The 19,537-nt window shown below is 42.9% G+C and overlaps 1 protein-coding gene across 2 annotated transcripts in view; it reads right to left on the minus strand.

The window, feature by feature from the left end:
- TGFA (transforming growth factor alpha) overlaps positions 1–6,509 on the minus strand; it is a 112,330-nt gene extending 105,821 nt beyond the window's left edge. Inside the window, exon 1 of one of the 2 annotated variants that reach the window (XM_069583636.1) lies at positions 6,237–6,509. In XM_069583636.1, coding sequence (XP_069439737.1) covers positions 6,237–6,276 — 40 coding nt within the window. In that variant the 5' untranslated portion in view covers positions 6,277–6,509. The remainder of the gene's footprint in view (positions 1–6,236) is intronic. The other variant, XM_069583635.1, reaches the window with a different exon arrangement.
- Positions 6,510–19,537: the final 13,028 nt, after the last annotated feature.

The following is a 19,537-nucleotide window of genomic DNA, read 5'->3' on the forward strand; positions in this document are numbered from 1 at the left end:
TAAGTATTTATATAAGTATAATATAAATATATATATCAAAAACTGAAATCAATGACCCAAATTATACCCACTTAAAATTGATAGCAATTGCCACGTTGACTTCCAAGAAAAGTTGTATCAATTTATATTCCCAATAACAGTGTGTGGATTATTCATAACAGTGAGAAATAAGAAGAATCTATATGGTCAAAGGATTTCAAAATTATAGTAAACACAATCAAGGGATTATTTTTCCCAGCTACTATGGATGATGTTATGGAAGAATATTTAATGACATAAAAGCTTTATTATAAAAGATTTTTAAGTTAAAAAGCAAATAAATTAAACAGTGTGAGTCCCTCAGAATTCATACAAGCTTTTACAGATTTTTTTTTTTCAGAATATTTATTGATCTATACATTTATCTGAAGGCTTCTCAGGTGGCCCAGTGGTAAAAATCCCCCAGCCAATGCAAAGAGACACAGGAGATGCCAGTTCAATCCCTGGGTGGGGAAGATCTCCTGGAGGAAGAAATGGCAACCCACTCCAGTATTCTTGCCTGGAAAATCCCATGGACAGAGGAGCCTGGTAAGCTACAGTCCATGGGGTCGCAGAGTCAGACACAAATAAGCATGCATGCACACACACATACTTTCATCCATCAGACTGTGCAACAGAATGTTAATCATAGTTATCTTTGGGTGGTAGAATTACAGGCCATTAAAATACATTTTCTTTTACGCTTTCCTAAATTTTCTATGTTCCAGAGGAAAAAATGAGCTTTTGCAGTCTAAAACAAATCATCATCTACTAAAAAACAATAAAACACTATCTGAAAACAAGTTGCATCCAAGCATTTATATGCAACCAACCTTGATGATCACAATAAGGAGCGTTTCAGGATAAGTGTCACCTGCCCAGCCAAGTGTTTGCCAACTGAGTCTATGCTTGGAGTATTCAGCACAGGGCATCCCAAGGAGTCATCAAATGCTCACTGGTCTCCCTGGAAGGTCAGCCTGTGCTCCGGGTGCCAAGGGCAAAGATGAAGACCCAGGGGTTCTGCCCTCCAGAAGCCCTCAAACCAGCAGGGAAGAGGGGGCAAGCACCAACCCACATGAGTTCAAGACAGGACATGGAGGTGTATCAAGGTTCCCTGCCAGAAAAGTCAACAATGTCAAAAATTAAAACCAAAAGAGGAGAGGCAATTTCCACAAAGTTATACAAGCTTGTTACACAAAGGAGTTATGAGTCAAATCCCTCCTTGAGGAAGCCCTAACCAGCTACAAGTACTTCACAAACATAAGTGGGGAAAACTGAAAGATTTTCAAGGTTAAGGACAGCAAACTGTTAAAGCCAAAAGTACTGGGCATGTAATACACCAGGCTAGTGTGTGTTAGTTGCTCAGTCGTGTCTGACTCTTTGTGACCCCAGAAACTGTAGCCTGTCAGGCTCCTCCATCCATGAGATTTCCCAGGCAAGAATACTGGAATGGATTGCCATTTCCATCTTCTGGGGATCTTCCTGACCCGGGAACTGAACCCAAGTCTCCCATCTTGCAGATACTCTTTACTCCCTGAGCCATCAGGGAATCCAAAAGAAAAAGAAAAGTGAAGAAAAAGTTTGTTTCCTCTGACTTAAGAGAAAGAAAGTACTAGCAAATGCATACAATTCGATTTCAATGAAATTCCAACTTTTCCTAAGTCCAGATAACAACTATTTAAGTCATATTTAACCCAACTAATTCATAACGCTTCAAAAGAATTTACCCACATTTTTAGAATTGGTCTGAAGGGAAACATACATTTATGCTTGAAATGAAGAGTTCCTAAGAAATGGTTCTAGTAGCCTAGATTTCTGGCTCCTTTCCTGATTCTACAAAAGGATTTTTATATTTAACATTTCACAGATTTTAAAAAATGCAAAACAAAGTCACCATACAAGTGCCCCAATCCACTATCTAGGAGCAATCTGAAACATACTAGCTTTAGCATAGAATTAAGTTTATGCTTTAAATGAGACGATGAAAAACATTTGAAATGGCAGGAAAACAATGGTCGATTTTTGGTGATCAACCAAAAAAAAAAGCATGACATGATTAGCGTTGGTCTGCTGGAGTTTAATATTGAGTTGATCATCACATTTTCCACAGGTAAAGTACAAGAACATGTAGACAGTTAAGAGTTCTCAGCATGACTTCTAACTCAGCTCTGGTCAACAGGACAGGCAGAAGTGCCTTTAATAATGCTCATAAACGCACAGCAGCATTTATAACACCAAACATACTTCAGACAAAAGACACCTGGTGAAGTGAGACGCTTCCCTAACCGCACTGACTGTACAGCTATGGGTCTCAAAGGATCCTTTTCCTCTCTTCCCCACCAGCAGCAGTCACAAGCCACACGGGGAACTCTCATTAGGCGGGCACACTTGCCCACCTCCTACCCAGCCAACAGGGTACCAAGTCCTCCAAGTGGTTACGATTTGAGGGTACTGCTGTGGAAGAGACTACAGAGGTTTTGAGGGAGAAGCAGGCACAAGACGCCCAGTTCGTTAGGCCAGTTCCATTCTGGCTGACCCAGTCTCCACTTCCCACTGCCTGTCCCTTTTAGCCAGCAGCCCAAAGAGCAGGGCCCTGTTCAAACTATACTTTCAAAAGGTCTTTAGAGATAGGTCTAATGGAAAAACCATCTATTTTCCGTATGTTACCACGGAACATGAAGCATCATTTACTCCTATAAGAAAGGTCCTCTTTGCAGGGGACACTGAGTATTTGCAGAAAGATTTTCACTTTATCCTAGGAAACCAAATTTTGGAAAAGTAAATACAGGAAACTCAGCCCTCTAAGTCTTCCATATACACCTTTACAGCCCTTGTTCACAGTGAACTTTCCCTAATTATGACTGTCCAATAAGGAAAACATGTGTCCTGGGCAAAGCTCCACTGTTCACTCTGAAAGACATCATTTCTATGTAATGGAGAAGAGAACCAGCTTACTTCATGCCCCCTGCTGGTCCCTCTGCCCCAAATCCACTGGGAAGCTGACTCGCTTCCTCTCTCCCCATCCTTCATGGCATTTTGTGTCCGGGAACATGCTTCTTTAGTCTACATCTAGTCTTACTTCTGAGAGCTGCCATAAAAGTAATAATGTTTATTTCTGGATTATAAGATATATTACAAAATCAATGTCATTTTGTGTGTAGCCCTTTAAAGTTTATAAGTAGCTTCCATATTTACCATCTCATTTGATTCTCATAACAACCCACTGTGTAGAGGTGTGTAGAGTTTCCACTTTACAGATAAGGAAACTAGAACTTAGTGCTGACTTCAATAAACAACTGACCACTGAACAGTAAGGAGGAAATAAAATATTTGCATCAAAAACTAAAGAATTCACTAGGTTCAAGAGAACTCCCAAACTTTCTTGAATTTGTCATCTGCCAAAAGAGATTTGCTAAAATCTCTAAGGTTTTTAGTGTAGGTAGTATTTTCTGTCTTAGGAAGGGTGAGAAACTGGGAGATAAGTAAGACAAACTCTCTCAGTTACGGAATGGACATAACCTGCAATGATATCTGGAATTCTATGAAGTTCAAAGTGACAATCATGATGACTGACTAAACGCTTACTATGTGTCAGGCACCATTTGAGGTTCATTAATTATATTAAATGATCCTATTAATATCACTGTTCTCTAGATGAAGAAAACTAGGTACAAGCTAAGTAACTTGCCCAAAATTACACATCTTGCTCCCTTAAGGACAGCAGGATGACCTGGGATTAGAGGAGCCAAGACCCTATGCAGTTTGCCCAGCTAATGAGGGGAGCCTGACATGAGAGGGCAGCCGCCACAGGAACCCAGATTAAGTTCCCAATGTTGCACTGAATTAAGTCTCCACACACTCTCCACCAAAACACCAATCAAGTAATCAGAAGAATCAACAGGGAATCCTAACAGTTCCTTCTTAGATTGTCCCCACGGACATGGGGGAAGAAGGGGAAAGACCTCATTTTTCTAGATCTTGATTATTGACAGAATACTGGCTGATTGGCCTAGAACTGCCTTCAACTAATTTAGGAAAAATTAGAGAGGAAAGCAACTCTGGAGGAAATGTACAGAATAAAGATGCATGTGGCACTGATGGGTACTCAGCAATCTAGTGGAAAGTGAGGTGGGAGGCAGAAATTGTAGTCAATGCTCAGAACTAATGGCTAATATATACATATATATATATATATATATATATATATATATGAAGGAATCCTCACTGGTGTAAATTACTCTTGCCTTTTTTTTCCTCTACTTTTTTCATTTGCTCATTGCTTGGAACTGTATAGGCCAGTTGATCAATCTTTGTAAGTTTATACACTCTTTTGTTAAGGAAAGAAACAAAGATTAAGTTGAACTCCAGCAAAAGAGAAAAATTCCATGATGAATGAATGCAGTCTTCATGGGCAAGTCCTATGCTGGGCAGGCAGGAGCCGCTTTACAAAGCTTCCTCGAATTTGCTTGCTTTCATTGTTTCTTGCTTCATTGTTCACTGAATAACCTGAGACTGCCCTGAGATCCTGTGAATCCGAAAGAAAACCCTGTTTAAAGCAAGTTCCAGGGTATTCATCCATCTCTCCTGGAGAAAAAGTCCCCAGTCCAGGAGATGGGAGCACAGTGACCACAGTAAGTTGCCTTTTAATATCAACATTCCTTCTACACTCATAATTCTGACCCAGCTACCTACTGAGGGCCTATGTGCTTCACTTCCCCCGTCCATAAACTGGGGATGGTAATACCTTCTTCATCATCAGGTTGGTGTGAAATTAACTAAGCTGATACACATACAGTACTCTGAACAGTGCCTGGCACAGAGTAGGTGCTCAAATAGTGTTAGGTTATTATTATTACTTTCAGCATTTGCAAACAACATCATAATAGGGACCCGAATACAGGAGACTTCTACTGTATTGGTAATGTTTAACTGCTTTTTAAAAAAAAATCTAAAATTAGAACTATCAATACAAAATATAAAAAGGCTTGCGAAAAGGGGGAAAAAAAAAAAGCCACTCGGAGTCATGCCACCTGTTGGTGAGTTTCAGGTGAGGGTACACCTCGGAGCTGCTGTGGAATCCGGTTCCACGGCTGCCGCGTATTTCCCTTAGATGATGCCTCCACTTCTTAATCAGCGTTTCATTACGGGCGGGTCCGTGAACCCCCTGAAACTGTACACGGAACTGGGTGGGGCTGGGGCCCTGGGCATTTGGTGGAGGGATGGGGGGGGGGTGGTGGGAAGGGGAAGGGTTCCATAGCTTTCCTCAAGCTCTAATAAATCATCTTGTAGCAAGCAACTTGCTTTACAGAGGAGACAGCGACTGAACAATTCACTTCACGGAAGCTAGGCAATGACCGGGACACCTGGGCTGTTAATCTGTTCTCTCAACACCAGAGAGACCCGGCGCCGCAAGGGGCAAGAGCCGGCCGGGCAGTGACCTTCACCTTTGAAAAACTCACCGGCTCCCCACACCCGGCCCAGGTTTGCCCGGCTTAACTTCCCCTCCCTTCCCCCATCCCTCGTTCTCTTCCAAGAACAAACTCAAAGGAAACTGGCAGCACTCCGTCTAGGGTTTCACTCCTGCCCTCGGCTGACACTTAAACCACTTCTCCCAGAGAAGTTAATCAAAAGAACAATTAATCCGCGCAAAAATCCAAAACCCACCCCAAAGCTCCAGAACTCGCAAAGTTAGAAGATCGAGGCGCCGCTGCTGCTGATGAACATCTGCGGGTCGCTGGGGCTCAGGGGTAGGCAGAGAGCACGAAAAGGAAGCAGCCAAGGTCTGGCCGGAGGGTCGACCCCGGCCACCCTCTCCAATTCTACGCGCTTCATACGCGGGTGAAGACTGGCTTGGAAGCAGTCGGGTAAGCAGGTAGGTGTTGGCAAGTGTACGAGCCGCGGCGGATTAAAGTTCAAGCGCGTTCACACACCGCTCCCCCTTCCCTGGCGGGCGTTCTCACGCACCGCCCGCCGGCCACTTTCCGGGGAACGGCTGAGCGCTCGACCGTCCCCCTCTTCGGAACAGGCTCCCCAAATCCCTAGTAGGCACAAGTGATTCCCCTTGCCTCCTAGCTTGCAAGCCTCGAAAAGCATTCGCCACCTCTCCTCTCCTACGCGAGCGCACAACACCCCGAGACAGAGAAACGGAGGAAACAAGGGGAAAGCAGGGTGTCCCGGAGGGCAGGTGGCGCCGGGCGCGCCACAGGCAGCGTACGTACCCAGCGCGAAGAGGGCGAGCTGTCCAGCCGAGGTGACCATTTTACGGGCGGCGGGCGGCAGGCGCTCCAGCCTCCTGCCCTACCTGCGGTGCCCGAGTGGCGAAGCGGCGCCGCGATGCGGGGGAAAAAGGCGCCGGCGAGGCAGGGCCAGCCCCCGGCGCGGGCGGGCGGAGGGAGGACCGCGCGCCTCTGCTGGCACTCGCGCCGCCGCGCCGCCGGCCGGGCGGAAATGGGAAGGCGGTTACCGTCACCTCCGCCACTCGGCGACCGGGCGCGGCGGACCACCCTCCCGCCCCGGTGGGGGTGCCCCCCTGAGGGCACGGGGTGGGGTGGGGCTGGGGCGGGGACGCGGCGCGCACCGTGCGGGGCGCGGGCGGCGGGGTGGGGCGGCGCGGGAATCTCGGAGCCCGCCGAGCCAGCCGGGCATCCAGGCCGAGGGAAAGGCAGGAAGCGCCCGGTTTCAGACACCACCCTCAGACTAGCCGCTCAGATCCGAGCCCGAGCGGCCGGGCGCAGCGGCTGCTTCCAGGATCTCCGCGCAGGAGAGGAGCCGCCCCAGCGTCTGTCACTTGCGCCGACGGCCGCTGCCGAGGGCTCTCCCGGGCAAGGAACTGGGACGCGGCCCGGAAGGGGACCTGCGAGCTTCGCCTGCCCTTGCCAAGACGTGGCTCAGGGAAAGTGCGCCCCACGATCGAACAAATTCAACCAGATTCCCCACCTGCGCCCCCATCCGAGAGAACACTGGATTCTCCGGATGCCTCCCGCCTGGAGCACGGCCACCCCCAAGTTCTCAAGCCGACACGTTGTGAAGATCGGTAGACCTTCGTATACCTGGTCTGGTGCTGATGATGAAGATGGGTCACCTGGTATTCCATCACCACCGGTACCCTAGACCACCCCACCCCATCCTGCCACAGTCAGCTGAGACCAAGAACAAGGTAGCATGCAGCCACGTGTCTGAGAGAGGGCTGAATGGGCTGGAGCTACCTGAATGGTTTTTTCCAAGGATTTGTGGCCTTTAGCTGGCCCCAGGTGCTGGAATTTGGAGAAGTTAGAGAGGCAGAGGGAAGACTTTCTGGGTAGAGAAAGGAAGAATCATAGGTTCCCTGGGGACCATGCATGGGCGACAGTGTGCTCCAGAGAGGCAGTGATCCGTGTATTCTCCAGATGCCCCCAGCTCAGGGATTAGTTCAGTTCAGTCACTCAGTCGTGTCTGACTCTGGGACCCCATGGACTGCAGCACGCCAGGCCTCCCTGTCCATCACCAACTCCCAGAGTTTACTCAAACTCATGTCCATTGAGTCGGTGATGTCATCCAACCACTTCATCCTCTATCTGTCCCCTTCTCCTCCTGCCCTCAGTCTTTCCCAGCATCAGGGTCTTTTCACATGAGTCAGCTCTTCGCATCAGGTGGCCAAATATTGGAGTTTGAGCTTCAACATCAGTCCTTCCAATGAACACCCAGGACTGATCTCCTTTAGAATGGACTGGTTGGATTTCCTTGCAGTCCAAGGGACTCTCAAGTGTCTTCTCCAACACCACAGTTCAAAAGCATCAATCCTTCGGTGCTCAGCTTTCTTTATAGTCCAACTCTCACATCCATACATGACCACTGGAAAAAACATAACCTTGACTAGATGGACATTTGTTGGCAAAGTAATATCTCTGCTTTTTAATATACTATCTAGGTTGGTCATAACTTTCCTTCCAAGGAGTAAGCATCTTTTAATTTCATGGCTGCAGTCACAATCTGCAGTGATTTTGGAGCCCCCCAAAATAAAGTCTGCCACTGTTTCCACTGTTTTCCCATCTATTTGCCATGAAGTGATGGGACTGGATGCCATGATCTTAGCTTTCTGAATGTTGATCTTTAAGCCAACTTTTTTACTCTCCTCTTTCACTTTCATCAAGAGGCTCTTTAGTTCTTCTTTGCTTTCTGCCATAAGGGTGGTGTCATCTACGTATCCAATCCCTCTACCCTACCTCCTCAGGGTAGACCCACTCTCCTTGAAGGGGAAGAGGGCAAAATCGCTTGCTATTCCCTTGGCCCAAGGCTCAGACTCTCAGAGCTGATGTTTATTTCATTGGAGATAGGAGAAGGCAATGGCACCTACTCTAGTACTCTTGCCTGGAAAATCCTGTGGACGGAGGAGCCTGATGGGCTGCAGTCCATGGAGTCATTAAGAGTCGGACACGACTGAGTGGCTTCACTTTTACTTTTCACTTTCATGCATTGGAGAAGGAAATGGCAACCCACTCCAGTGTTCTTGCCTGGAGAATCCCAGGGACAGTGGAGTCTGGTGGGCTGCTGTCTATGGGGTCGCACAGAGTGGGACACGACTGAAGTGATTTAGTAGCAGCAGCAGCATAGGAGATCAGGGGCCTAGTTTCAAATAGGAAGCAGCAGGCCACTGGCCTCGACGTTTGAGCAGGAAATACCAGTGTAGAAAAGGATTTTGGGAAACAGTGTAGATTTACTTTGAGAAACCATTCCTTGTAGTACATTTGTTGAAGGGTGCTTTGCTGCTTTTCCAACTCAGTGACTGATGGTGAGGGTTGAAGTCCTGGGGTCCATCTTTTCCTAAGTGCACATCTCTGCATGCACAGGACGCACACACTGCCTTTGGTGAGCGGTGCCTGACTCCCTTCAGCATCTGTGTCTTCACCCTTCAGACTGTTCTTACCTGTGCCTGTGGCTCTTCTGTCTCCTTCCTAGGCTAGCCTGCCTTGGCTACAGGAGGAAAGAAACCAAGTATTCTCCACATCCTTCTCCTGTTCCTCAGGACCCTCAGCTCGGGCTGGAGAATTGACCTGTCCCCTTGTTTCCTGCTGGGACGCACACTTCAAGTTCAGAGTCAGGTTCAGCAGTTTCCCCTCCTCTGCCCTCTGCCTGCACATCAAGTCATGGCTTCAGGGAAGTAGCAGCAGAATCAAGACAATGAGCTTGTCCCCTTCCTGACGGTAAAATTTTTAAATCAAGAGATAATTTGATACCTTGCAGCCTAAAGAGGACCCAAATCAAAGGACATTCTAATGCTTGGAAATCATTGATTCTTCCCCAAAATTTTCAATAGCCAGTTCATATCTGTAGTTTTATCAACCTTCCAACTCATACAAGTCAAACAGATAATCAAGTGTTGAAGTTTTTTTCTAAATACCCACACCATTTTTTGTAAACTGAAAAATGATTTTTGAACATTTATAGGGCTAGGAGGAAACCCAATATACTAAAATATTAACACTCTGACTTGGGCATCTTATATATCTCATTTAATCTTTACAACAACCCTATGAGATAAGAGTCCATCCTCCTTTTATATGAAAACAATTGAGCTGGTTCCAGGGCCTCTGCATTGGGCTCTGTGCTATGCTGCCTCAGTTCCTATGTTTTTAACAAGGATAATACTGAACTCATTGGGTGATACAAGGACTAAATGGAAGAATTTACTTGCATGTTTAGCACATTATTTAATATCAACGAATATCACTATTGTTTAAAGAAAAACTCTTTGTGAATATAACTTTCCCCTCTCTCAGTGTTCTACCATTACCTTTTTTTAAAAAACAAAACATTTCCATATCAGTTCCTTTGCTGGTGCACATGTACACCTTCCTACAGAGGATAGTTTCAAAGTAAGTCAGAAGCTATGAATCTTTTTCTCTACCTGTGGTGTGAGAGGAATCAGAAAAAAAATTACAGAATATGATTTAGAGGGAGGATGTCATTTTCCCTCGAGGATGCTGTGATGTTTTTGTATTTTAGCAGTATGGCACTCCAAGCTGACTGGAATTCCCCTGGAATCTCCGTAGATAGGCCACTGTGGTCCTTTGCCTACAAGTGCTATAGCTATCTCCCATGGCCACTGAAGGTCCCATTTCTGTGTGTGAGGAGCCTGACCAGTGTGTGGCCTTCCTGCTAGGATGATGTCTGGGCTGCCTCTGAACACTTGATTCGGCTGGCCTTGGACTCAAGGATGATCCCTCTGTAATGAGCCAGTCACAGCCTCTCCTCCCCATGCAAACAGGAGAACCGCAGTGTGTTCTACTCAGAGGCTAGTACCACCCCCACTGTCCGTTTCCCCTGCCCTTTCTTCTACCTGCTTATTACAGAGAGTGTGTTTAAAGAGCCTCCTTCTTCACTGTAATCAGCCTCCCCCTCCTTCCGGATTCATTTGTGGAAGTGATTGTGGGGCCGCAAGCACCAGTCTTCCCTGAATGATTCAGGCCAGCAGAGCCCGCTGTTCCGATTGGCAATTACCCAGATATTAGTGAGTAAACAGCCCAGGCATTCTCAGGGAGGAAGCACAGTCATGGGCCACTGCCTTGAAGGAATTACAGTTCCTGCAGACAAGCCTCAGAAAGCAGTGAGCAGAGACGGCTTCAGGTGACTGCAGGAGCTGCCTTGGTGGCAGCAGTGAACAGGGGGACTCAGAGGGGAAAGAGAAAGGGTGCCTGACTCAGTAAGATGTCAAAGATCTGATGTCATCTGTGTAGGAGAGAGAGAGAGGTTTTGTAAAGGACTCTGGAGAGCTGTGTTTGGGCAGAATGAGATTTTAATGTGTTAAGGGATTTAGAAAAGAAATCTAATCCAAAGTAAGGTATTGTTCCAGTACCAGTCCCCTGTGAAACCTCAGCTATTAGTGTATTCCTTATCTCCAGCCAAAAGAAAAAGCTGGAAACCTTATGCTGAGTCCATTTTTACAGTTTTCATCACCAGTGTAACGGGGGAGGTAATAAGCCGTCAGAGATGTTTCCTTTGTTCTCAACCACCTGAGGGGTTTTCATGCTGGTGTTGTCCAAAGATTGGTCTGACCTTCTGCTTAACATCTTCCACTCCCCTGCTCTCAGATCTACCTTGGGAATTCACATTCAAGTTGTATATTCAGCTTGAATCCTTCCTTCCCAAAGGATATCACAGGATGGCTCTAAAACCCAGTATTGAAGTCTGGAGGTTGATGCTTCCATGGGTGGTCCAAGCAGCTCCAAGATGTCAAGGTACTAGTTAGAGTATCCAAGACTCAGAGTTACTGGATGGCTGCTACAACTAAAATAATCTCCTTATACAGTTCACAAGCTGCCTAGCTGACCAGCGTTCAGGAGAGGTACCCAGAGTATCAACACAGCTGATGTCAAACCATTCCATTAATCACAGTTGAAGGCAGAAGAGCTACATGTTTATAGCCAGAGCATGCTAAAGACTGGGAAGATTGGCCCCCAAATCCTCAGGAGTGCCAGGGGGAAAGTTCTAAATCAAATGACCAGAAATCCTTAGGCAAGTGAAACTAATGATGATGGGAAAGGATAGTGATGACCAAGAGATGCGAAAGTGAGACAGGAAAAAGAAATGAGCAGAATTGAAGGAAGAAAAGTCAAAGAGAACTGCAAAGGGGGCTTAATATTTTTAGTGATGCATCAATCTGCCTGATAAACTCCAGAAATCCTCCCCACACTCAGAGGAAAAGGGAAAAAAAATATGAGGTAGAGAAAGACAAAGCCAGGATATCCAAAATATTTTTAATAGAGAGCCTAAAAAGGGAGCATATTGCTGATACAGAAGAAACTGTTCTTGTGCCCCAAGACAGGAGGGGTCAGCGATAAGAGGAGGGGGTATACATCCCATAGACCTATAAGGAGGGGCGCAGATTTTGAGATAATAAGGGCAAGGACAGGGTTCTATTCTGTGACATACATTTGAACCATCACATTGAACTTCTCAGCCCGCCTGTCTTCCAAACCCCCACTGAAACGGGCAAAGGCAAATAATGATGGGGGAGATCTGTCATTGTTCAAAACTGAAAAAAGATTCCACCCACATACCAGACATTTCAAGGAATTTCTCTAAGACAGCGCAGATGAGACCAGTTTGAGTGAAGGCTTTGACAACCTTCAATTCACCTCCCAGAAAAGAAAGGCATCTCTAGGGAGGCACCCCTGCTGGAACCCAGCAATGCTTCCAAGGTTGGTTGTGACAAAGGCTGTAGGAAAAAAAAAAAAAAAAAAGAATCACAGGAAAGTCAGGATGGGCAAATCTCCATCCTCTTGAAGCATCCAGGAAGTGTCCAGGTACTGGGGTGCACACAGGGCAGGGATCCCATGGGGGCTCACATTTGATGCCTGGCACAGAGAGAACGTTGCCAAGTGGGGACAGTGGTTAGGGCAGCCACACAGGCTCCCAGCTAGTGTTACGTGGTCACACACACTCTTCAACATGCAGGTGAAATGCAGGGGCTCTTTCAGGAGTCCACAGACAACTGGTTCTTTTTTTCTTTCACCCATTCATTCCGCACATGTCCATGACAAGCCTGTTATGTTCCAGGCTCTGGGTTAGGCACTAAGGATTCAACAGTGGACAAGTTAAGTGCTCTCTTCATTGTGAAGCCATGCAAGCAGAAGAATCAGGTAACCTCTGAAGGAAACATATCATCATCATGTTTGCTACATAAATGCCAAAATCAACAAACTAGTTGGCCTGGAAAATACACTGGGGGCAGGGAATGATTGTAACAAAATTCTTTTTTTATCCAGCTATCTCAGACAAGAAGCTATTAAAAAAAGAAAAAAGTAAACCATTCATGTTCTACTCTAATGGAAAAAATAAATAGACTGTACAGAAAATATTCAGTCAAGCAAATAAACTCAGTTATGTATAAGAAATAATGTAGAAGAATGTAAAGCAGTGACTGATTAAGCTGTATCAAAACTTATTGTTGAGACTTACTCCTGATTTTTAATATATTGTGGACTCACTGTTAGATCCCAATAGAATGAACATTTTTCTTTTCTTCCTACTAACAGAATCCCAGTTTTGTGTGATTGACAACAGGCTATGACCCAGAGGATGAAGCAAGACAATTCCTTGTCTGTTGATGGTTGCCTTAGGGCTGGGCATGTAACTAAGTTCTGGCCAATAAAATGTTAGGGAGAGTCTCCTATTAGGCTTCTTGGGAAGAAATTTGCTGCTGTTTCTTTTTCTTTTTAATTGAAGTATAGTTGATTTATAATATTATATTAGTTTCAGGTGTACAGCTTAGTGATTCAGTAATTTTGCAGATTATACTACATTACAGGTTATTAGAAGATAGTGGTTTATAATTCCCTGTGCTATGGCTTCCCTTGACTAGACAGACCTTAGTCGGCAAAGTAATGTCTCTGCTTTTGAATATGCTATCTAGGTTGCTCATAACTTTTCTTCCAAGGAGTAAGCGTCTTTTAATTTCATGGCTACAGTCACCATCTGCAGTGATTTTGGAGCCCCAAAAAATAAAGTCTGACACTGTTTCCACTGTTTCCCCATCTATTTGCCATGAAGTGATGGGACCAGATGCCATGATGTTCGTTTTCTGAATGTTGAGCTTTAAGCCAATTTTTTCGCTCTCCTCTTTCACTTTCCTCAAGAGGCTTTTTAGCTCCTCTTCACTTTCTGCCATAAGGGTGGTGTCATCTGCATATCTGAGGTTATTGATATTTCTCCTGGCAATCTTGATTCCAGCTTGTGCTTCTTCCAGCCCAGCATTTCTCATGATGTACTCTGCATATAAGTTAAATAAGCAGGGTGACAATATACAGCCTTGACGTACTCCTTTTCCTATTTGGAACCACTCTGTTGTTCCACGTCCAGTTCTGACTGTTGCTTCCTGACCTGCATACAGATTTCTCAAGAGGCAAGTTATGTGGTCTGATATTCCCATCTCTTTCAGAATTTTCCACAGTTTATTCATGGGGTCACAAAGAGTCGGACACGACTGAGCGACTGAACTGAACTGAACTGATCTGATGGCTTCCCAGGTGGCGCTAGTGGTAAAGAACCCACCTACCCATGCAGGAGACACAAGAAGAGGGGGGTTGATTCCTGGGTCGGGAAGATCCCCTGAAGAGGGCATGGCAACTCACTTTAGTATTCTTGCCTGGAGAATCCCACGGACAGAGGAGTCTGGCAGGCTAAGGTCCATAGGGTCACAAAGAGTCGGACTTAACTGAAGCGACTTAGCACACACGGATGTAGCATATTCTTTTTGCTTATCTATTTTACACATAGCAGCTTGTATCTGTTAATCCTATACCCCTAATTTGTCCTTCCCCTCTTCCCTTTCCTCTTTGGTAACCACAAGTTTATTTTCTGTATCTATGAATTTGCTTCTATTTTGCATATACATTCATTTGTATTTTTTAAGACTCTACATATATATGATATCACAGTATTTTCTTTCTCTGACTTATTTCACTAAGCATAATATTCTCTGGGTCCATCCTCATTGCTACAAGTGGCAAATTTTCATTCTTTTTATAGATGAGTAATATTCCATTGTATGTGTTTATATATATATGTACACAAATACATACATATATACAAGATATGGTATGTATGTGTATGTGTGCATATATATATACACACACACACACTACATACATACATATATATATATGCATGGAAATGATTCTATACTGTTGGTGGAAATGTAAATTGGCGCAGCCATTATGGAAAACATATATATCTATGCACACACACACACACACACACACACATACACCACTTCTTAATCCAACATGAACACTAAGGAGCAAGTATCTTTTCAAACCAGTGTTTTAGGTTTTTTTTGCAGATAAACACTCAGGAGTGGAATTGCTGGATCATATGGTAGTTCTATTTTTAGTTTTCTGAGAAACCTCCATGCTGTTTTCCACAGTGGCTGCACCAATTTGCATTTCTACCAATAGTGTAGGAGGGTTCCCATTTTTCCACATCCTCTCCAACATTTGCTATTTGCAGTCATTTTAATGATAACCATTCGGACAGGTGTAAGGTGATATATTATTGTTGTTTTGAGTTGTACGTCTCTAATAATTAGTGATGTTGTGCATCTTTTCACGTGTCTATTGACCATCTATATGTCTTCTTTGGAAAAACATCTATTCAGGTCTTCTGCCTATTTTTTTGGATTGTGTTGTTTGTTTTTTGACATTGAATTGTATGAGCTCCTGTATATTTTGGATATTAATCCTTTGTCAGACACATCATTTGCAAATAATTTCTCCCATTCCATAGATTTTCTTTCCATTTTGTTTTTTATTCCCTTTGCTGTGCAAAAACCTTTTAAGTTTGATTAGGTCCCATTTGTTTATTTTATTTCTTTTTCCTTAGGAGGCCAATTCAACGAAATATTGCTATGGTTTATGTCAAAGAGTACTCTGCCTGTATTCTCTTCTAGGAGTTTTATGGTTTCCATTTTAGGTCTTTGAACCATTTTGAGTTTATTTTTGTATATGGTGTGAGGAAATGTTTTATGTGTGGTTGTCCAATTTTCCCAACACCACTTGTTGAAGAGACTTTCTTTTCTCCATTGTATATTCTTGCCTTCTTTATCGTAGATTAATTGACCATAGATGTGTGGGTTTGTTTCTGGGCTTTCTAGCCTGTTCCATTGATCTATGTGTCTGTTTTTGTGCCAGTACCATGCTTTTTTCATTACTGTAGCTTTTTAGTATAGTCTGAAGTCTGGAAGGTATAACCTCCAGACTTTGTTCTTTTTATCTCAAGATTGTTTTGGCTTGGGGCCTTTTGTGTGTCTGTATGGATTTTAAGATTATTTATTCTAGTTCTGTGAAAAATGTCATCAGTATTTTGATAGTTCAGTTCAGTTGCTCAGTCATGTCTGATTCTTTGTGACCCCATGGACTGCAGTGAGCCCGTTTTTTATTTTATAATAAAATAAATCCAGGAGACCTTCCCTGTCCCTCACCAACTCCTGGAGCTTGCTCAAATTCATGTCCATCGAGTTGGTGATCCCATACAACCATCTCATCCTCTGTTGTCCCCTTCTCCTCCTGCTTTCAATCTTTCCCAGCATCAGAGTCTTTTCCAGTGAATCAGTTCTTCAAATCAGGTAGCCAAAGTATTGGAGCTTCAGCTTCAGCATCAGTCCTTCCAATGAATATTCAGGACTGATTTCCTTTAGGATTGACTGGTTGGATCTCCTTGCTGTCCAAGAGACTCTCAAGAGTCTTCTCCAACACCACAGTTCAAAACCATCAATTATTCAGCACTCAGCTTTCTTTATGGTCCAACTCACATCCATACTGGAAAAGCCTAGCTTTGACTATATGGACCTTTGTTGGTAAAGTAGTGTCTTGTTTTTAATATGCTGTCTAGTTTTGTCATTTTGATAGAGATTATAGTAAATCTATAGATTGCTTTGGGTAGTATGGCCATTTTAACATTAACTTTTCCAGTCCAAGAGGATGGGATATCTTTTGATTTCTTCATCAGTGTTTTGTAGTTTTCAGAGTATAGGTCTTTTGCCTTCTTGGTTAAGTTTATTAGGAATTTGCTTTTTGATAAAGACAGACAGTGGCGTAGCCTGACCTCCTTCTTGTCTTGAAGATGGTTGTCTAAGGATAAAGTACCTGGAGTGTGATATCCATTTTGTGACCCTGAGGAGATGACCAAGAGAATCTGAGAGATACCCACATAGCACCTTGAGATTTTAGAGCTACTGCACCAACCATAGACCTGCCTCCATTCACTTGCCTTTCTGTATGGTGTAATTAAATGTCCTTAACGTCTGAGCCACTGTCAGATAAAGCTAATGGTATGGTTGGAAATTTAATAAAACTACTGAAGGTAATTCTTGAAAGAAAACATATATACATGGATTAGGAATAGGGATTAAATTATAATAATCTAGATTTAAAGGCCCAGATTATTGTTATAGAAACTGGGAGGACAGGATGGCATAGAAGGGAAAGTAAAAATGTGCTTATTTTGTTATTGTTAATCAAAGAGAATTAACAACTACTATAAAATTATTTTCTTCGATATATAAATTCTTTCAAGAATTTAAAGATAACTAGTAATAGAATTAAAATAGAATGTTAAACATCCAAATTTCTAGAGGAAAATCAGGAGCAGAGAGAGAGAGGTACAGAGTTAGAAGGGAAAAAGAACAATCAGATGGCAGAAGTAAGCACAAATGTCTATATTCCAGTTTAAAAGGAATAGTTTTAATTATGCTTTTAAAATATAAAATTCAACTAGAGCTGAGAAACTCATCTATCAGTGATATAAAATAAAAAACTGTAAATACAAACCAAAAGAAAACTAATGATATAGTGATGAGAAAACTAAACTTTGTTGCAAAACAATGAATTCATATATAAACAAGATTATTTTGGTCAAAACTATTAGAAATGTAAGGAGAACTGCAAAGACAAATTGTCATCCTTTTGTGTGGGAGATGGTCACCAACAACGCATACTTCCTGATGCCATGCTCTTGGGTTGTCCCCGCCCACACTAAGTCCGGGTTTGACCATGTGTCTTTCTTAGTTCAGTGGAACTTTAGTTAATAGGAGGTTACAAGCAGAGACTTGAAAAACTCTTGTACATTAGAGCTTGCTGTCTTAGAATCATTCTACCACCGAGGGCAGAAGCCCAATCTAGTCTACTGGAGAGTGAGAGGCCACATGGAGCAGAAACAAGCCATAAGTCCTAACGCAGACCCTATCTGATGCACCTGTTGAGTTCAGCTGTAAGAGTGAGCCTAGCCAACTCAGAATACTAAGAAATAGTTACACGTCATAGTTTAGAAACACTAAATTTTGGGATGGCTTGCTATGCAACAGTAGATAAGGAATATCCTTTTGAAATTGGAGCATTTCCGTCTGTGGCACCTCAAAAGTAAAAGAAACCTAGCAAGCTTACAATGAATTTGGATAATCTATCTAATATAATTAGTTGGTTTGATTAATTGATTAGCTTGATTAATATTAATTTAATGAAATTAATATCTTAATATAATTAATTTAATTTGCACAAATCAAGGTTTTTTATTCTACAAGTCTAAATATATTCCTTTTAAAAATCCTTAGAAGATTTTTAAGAAATTGACATAATGCTGATTTTCAAGTGAAACATTAATAAACTCCATGAAGAAAAAACTTTTTAGGCTACAGTCATTAAATATAATTCAATTAAATTAGAACTTAATGACAAGAACAACTTAAGCATACAATGAAAAAATTTTTTTCCTAAATTTCTCTTGGATCTAAAATAAAGTTAAAATTATACTTCAAAATAGTGATGAGCACAAAGTCAAAATATTTGGAATTCAGCCAAAGTTGAAATTTTTAGACACAAATTCTTTTATTATTAAGAAATAAACAAAATGTAGTAACAACTGAAACAGAAATTTAAAAAATAAAAATAATTCTAACGAAGGCAGAAATGTGGTGTCACAATTGAAGCAGCAACTAATGAATTAGAAAAGGCAAAAATAGGGAGCTCCCTGGAGGTCCAATGGTTAGGACTTGGAACTTGCACTGCAGTTGCCTGGATTCAATCCCTCCTTGGAGAACTAAGATCTGCTTGGCATGACCACCCCCCTCCTCCCCTTCCCCCACCCGCGTCCCTTCCCCCCTACTCCATCCTCCCCACCTCAACCCCGGTTCTTCTTGGCTTCTTGGCCTCGCCACACAGCTTGTGGGGGATTAGTTCTCCAACCAGGTATTGAACCCAGGCCCTCAGCAGCAAAAACTTGGAACCCTAACCACTGGACAAAAAATCAGAGGATAAATGAAAGAGAATCTTTAAAAAGAATAATAAAAGCATGGCAAGACTAATCAGGCAAGAATAATGGAGTGGGTTGCCTTGGCCTTCTCCAGGGGATCTCTCCAACCCAGGGATCAACCCACGTCTCTTATGTCTCCTCCTTTGGCAGCTGGAGTCTTCACCACTAGTGGCACCTGGGGAGCCCTAATCATGAGTGCAGAGAAAATGAAAAATTTTAGTGTTGGGAATGAGATGTGAAATAGAACACATGTAGAAAAGATTTTTTTAATCATAAGAAAATAGTGCATATAACTCAATAAATTTGAAAAATCTCATTAAAATGAATAAAGTTTCCAGGAAAAATAATTGCCAAATCAACCCAAGAAGAAGTCGAAACTGGAAAAAACTAATAATCAGAAAAAGAAATGGAAAAGTTTTAAAATAATTACTCCATAAAAGATGCCGTTTCCACAAAGTTATGAAGTATTATATTTCTTTTAGACTTCAAAGAATTTGTTATGCCTTTGCTGTTTAAGTGTTCCAGAACGTGAAGGAGACTGGGAAGTGTCCCAATTCAGTTTTTCAAGCTAAAGCAACCCTAATACCCCAAACTAACAAAAGTAGCAAACACAAACAAAAAAGAAAAAAAAAATCTGTAAAGACCAATCTGACCTAACAGCAAAGATGGAAAAAAGTAAATAAATAAATAAATCCAAAATGTCATTAAAAACTATATATTACCAAGTAGGATTTGTTCT

The sequence above is a fragment of the Ovis canadensis genome, chromosome 3, assembly GCF_042477335.2.
Source record: "Ovis canadensis isolate MfBH-ARS-UI-01 breed Bighorn chromosome 3, ARS-UI_OviCan_v2, whole genome shotgun sequence".
Classification (NCBI taxonomy): domain Eukaryota; kingdom Metazoa; phylum Chordata; class Mammalia; order Artiodactyla; family Bovidae; genus Ovis; species Ovis canadensis.